The 3,760-nt window shown below is 51.9% G+C and overlaps 1 protein-coding gene across 1 annotated transcript; it reads left to right on the forward strand.

The window, feature by feature from the left end:
- Positions 1-1,240: 1,240 nt before the first annotated feature.
- LOC125538744 (BTB/POZ and TAZ domain-containing protein 2) lies at positions 1,241-3,269 on the forward strand. The gene is made up of 3 exons (XM_048702021.2): positions 1,241-1,523; positions 1,622-2,367; positions 2,821-3,269. Exons 1-3 carry the CDS (start codon positions 1,422-1,424, stop codon positions 2,990-2,992), a joined length of 1,020 nt encoding a protein of 339 aa, XP_048557978.2. The 5' UTR covers positions 1,241-1,421; the 3' UTR covers positions 2,993-3,269.
- The last annotated feature ends 491 nt before the right edge of the window (positions 3,270-3,760 follow it).

Raw genomic sequence — 3,760 nt, forward strand, 5'->3', positions numbered from 1 at the left:
ATGTTGATCTTATGTATGATGTATTGATGTATTCTTGCGGCATTTGTATGCATTTTATGTATCCCCATTTATTATGTAATGTCGATGTAATGATATCCACCTTGCAAAAGTGTGTCAATATGCGGTTCTATCCTTGGTGGGACCTTCGAGTCTCTTTAGGATAGTATCGCATATTGGACGTGACACAACTGCAGTTGCGCGTACGTGGCAACTAGGTAAACACACATGGCAACTATTGTTTGACCATATGTGGCAAGTAGTTAATCACACACGACAACTATGGTTTGATTACACGCGGCAACTACCATAAATTAGACATGACAACTATAGTTAATCAAAACAGAGAGAGTTGTCATGCTTTTACAGCTACATTTTTCATCCCAGATAACTACATTTGCCATCTCGGATGACAATTAAATCATCATCCCGCGGGTACCTAACGTAGTTGTGCCAGGACGTGTGGCATATTTGCTTCGTGCCACACGTGCAGGGTGGGAATGAGTAGTACTTGTTGGACGTGTGACACGAAATAGCTGCGTCCACACATGTGGGCAAGTATAATGTTTCGCCCACACACGGTCAGTGTGGGCTGCCTCCTGCCCACGCCACACACGGTGTGTGAGCGGATGTCTAATATGCCACATGTGTGGGCGTTATCAGGACCATTTACTTATGGTGTTCTTTGTACTAGCTGATGAATAGATTGAAAGTTATCATCGTAAAAAAAAAGCTTCCATCCAAGTACCAACTAGAAGAGAGGAATCTTATACTCCCTCCTTCGATCCATTTGTCTAGATATGAATATATCTAACATTAAAACGTGTCTTAATAAGACAAGTAATATGGATCAAAGGGAGTACAAAATTTAAACATTTCCAAATAAATATGGCCTTTGGATATGCATCCAATAAAACAGGCAGGGGCTCAAACGTGTGTCCGAGTCAGCAAATCTTCGGCCAAAAGCAACAAAAGAACGGAACACAAATATTTCCTGCTCTACCCCACCGAGCTCGTGGCACACGCATCGTCCACGCGTCCCGATCAGCACCGGCGTAGGCCCAGCCTGGCGAGGCACCGGCCGCGAACGCTGCTGGTGGGCCGCCCTGGATCTAGCCGATGACTCGGATCCTCCTCTTCTCTTCCAGCCGTCTCACCGGTCAAATCCGCCCTCTCATCAACGGCGATATCCGCCGCGTATACCTGGTCCTGTGTGTGCACTGTGCGGCGCGGCATATATTATCATCGTCAGCTCCCTTTCTCCACGGCACTATATAGCTGTCGCCGAGCTCCCGGCTTCTCCCCATTCCTCGTCCACATCGCTTTGGTCTAGTTACCTTCGTCTATTGGCTACCGAAACCAAAGAGTTCACCAGAAGAGCACAAAGGATTTCCAAGAGGATCGTGCAGTGCAACAAGGGATCAATGACGTTGTGCGCTGATTTCGATGCGCTCCGGGCGTCGGCGGCGGACGTGCGGATCGTCACGTCGGACGGACAGAGCATCGCGGCTCATTCCTGCGTTCTTGTAAGCCAGCCTGCCGATCATGTTTCTTCTTTGTCTGGATCTTCTTGCCTTGTGCTATGCCGCTGACCTTTTGGTCTGGAACTTGGCGGCAACCTCAGGCCTCGGCGTCGCCGGTGCTGGAGCGCATGATCGACAGGGCGCGGCGCGGGTGGGGCGCCCACTGCACCATCCGCGTCCTCGGCGTCTCCTTCGACGCCGTCCGCGCCTTCCTCCATTTCCTCTACTCCGCCAAGGTGGCGCCGGAGGAGGAGGAGCTGGTGGGCGCGCACGGGACGCAGCTGCTGGCGCTGGCACACGCGTACCGGGTGGGGTGGCTGAAGCGGGCGGCGGAGGCCGCGGTGTCGGCGCGGCTCACGCCAGAGCGCGCCGTCGACATGCTCAAGCTCGCCAGGCTCTGCGACGCGCGGCGGCTGTACCTGCGCTGCGCGCGGCTCGCCGCCAAGGACTTCTCCGCCGTCGAGCGGTCGGACGGATGGCGCTTCGCCCGCCGCCACGACATCGCGCTCCAGCTCGAGCTCCTCCAGCTCCTCGAGGACGCCGACCAGCGCAAGGAGCGGTGGGCGCGCGAGAGGGCCGCGCAGGAGGCGTGCCGGCAGCTGGGCGAGGCCATGGCCTCCCTCGAACACATCTTCCCCGGCGACGGCGCCGTCTGCGCGGACGCGCCGTGCGCCGAGGCAGGGTGCACTTGCCGGGGCCTGCAGCTGCTGATGCGGCACTTCGCGACGTGCCAGAAAAAGGTGGCGCCGGGCGGCTGCGCGCGGTGCAAGCGCATGCTGCAGCTCTTCCGCCTCCACGCCTCCGTCTGCGACCGGCCGGACCAGGCCTGCCGTGTGCCGCTCTGCAGGTGAGAAAACGCAACCAAGAAACATGCATGCATTTTCCCGCCGTAAATTTACGTCCGTCCCGTCCGATCGATGGACATATCTAGCGATAGCTCGTCAGGCGTATGCCCGAGGATATGTCGCCGGATCAGCAGCACAAGGTGCAGTCTGCCGAGATTTTCTTTGCCCCGAAAAGGGGATCACATCGACCGACCTCTGCGTCGGTCGATGCAGCAGGCCGGCGAGACGCCTTCCGCCGGACGAATTCATTTGTTCCATCGTACTGAGAAAACGGACGTAGCTTTCTTACCTTTTCATGAAAATGACTTGGACGACAGGGCCAGCGCTACCAAAAATCTCCACCCAAATGACTCTGACGCATGCCAAGTTGCCAACTATAGATTTTATTTACTTGTGATGGTGATATCAGATTACCGCAACCTAACGTTTCATCGTGATTGGCTAATTTTGTGCAGCCATTTCAAGGCGAAGGCGCAGACGGAGAAAGCGGACAAGACATGGCGGCTTCTGGTGAGGAAGGTGACGAGGGCGAAGGTGATGTCCTCCTTGGCCACTAGGAAGGTAGTGCCGGAGGTTGTGGCCGAGTCATGGACGAGATACAACGGCAGAGTGGCCAAGTTGAGATGAGAAGATAATCAAGCCTGCTCGTCTCCAGCATAGTATACTGCATAGTTTAATTTGGTGTAATCGTCAAGACCCGAGTACTTCAAAACATCAGGTCACGGTCTTGTGGGTCTAAAGTTTTTTTTGTGTGTATAGGTCTAAAGTTAGCAAGGTAGTGAATCAAGCTGTATATTATAGGGTCAGGCTAGAGGTACGTCCGGGTGATGTTTATACTGGATTTTTCGATAATTCTCCACAGTACATGTATGATACTGCAATCAAAGCTAGATTAACAACATCATGTTATATTGGTAGCTTGAGAGCTGATATGCGTATGGATGGGCTCTATTAGGTGTCGGTAAAACTTTTGGGTGATAGAGGATCCTTGACGGTATGAGGTCCAGTGTGCAAAACGATTGGATTTTTCATAACCTCTTGATTTTCATACCTTCATGTCTTATCTATTTATAGTATTCTTTTGTAATGGTTGCGCCAAGAATTGAATCTAAACATTGAAGACTCGTATCGAAACCATGCATGTGTTCACTTCCTTGACCACCTGATATTGCAGCAACATATCATGACTCCACATGCTTATCTGTCACAGTATCATATCATGACTCAAGATGCTCCCACACATGCTCATCTTACTTTAATATATGTTGTATGTTCATCAAAACATGCTAAAACATTCCGCCTCACAATCGGTCAAGCCATTATCCACTTTAATAGTATGTGATTTCCAATACTTAGTTTTGTTCCCTGAAAAAGCACCTAGTTTTGTTCTAGACG

The sequence above is a fragment of the Triticum urartu genome, chromosome 2A, assembly GCF_056163025.1.
Source record: "Triticum urartu cultivar PI428250 chromosome 2A, HENAU_Tu73, whole genome shotgun sequence".
NCBI lineage: Eukaryota > Viridiplantae > Streptophyta > Magnoliopsida > Poales > Poaceae > Triticum > Triticum urartu.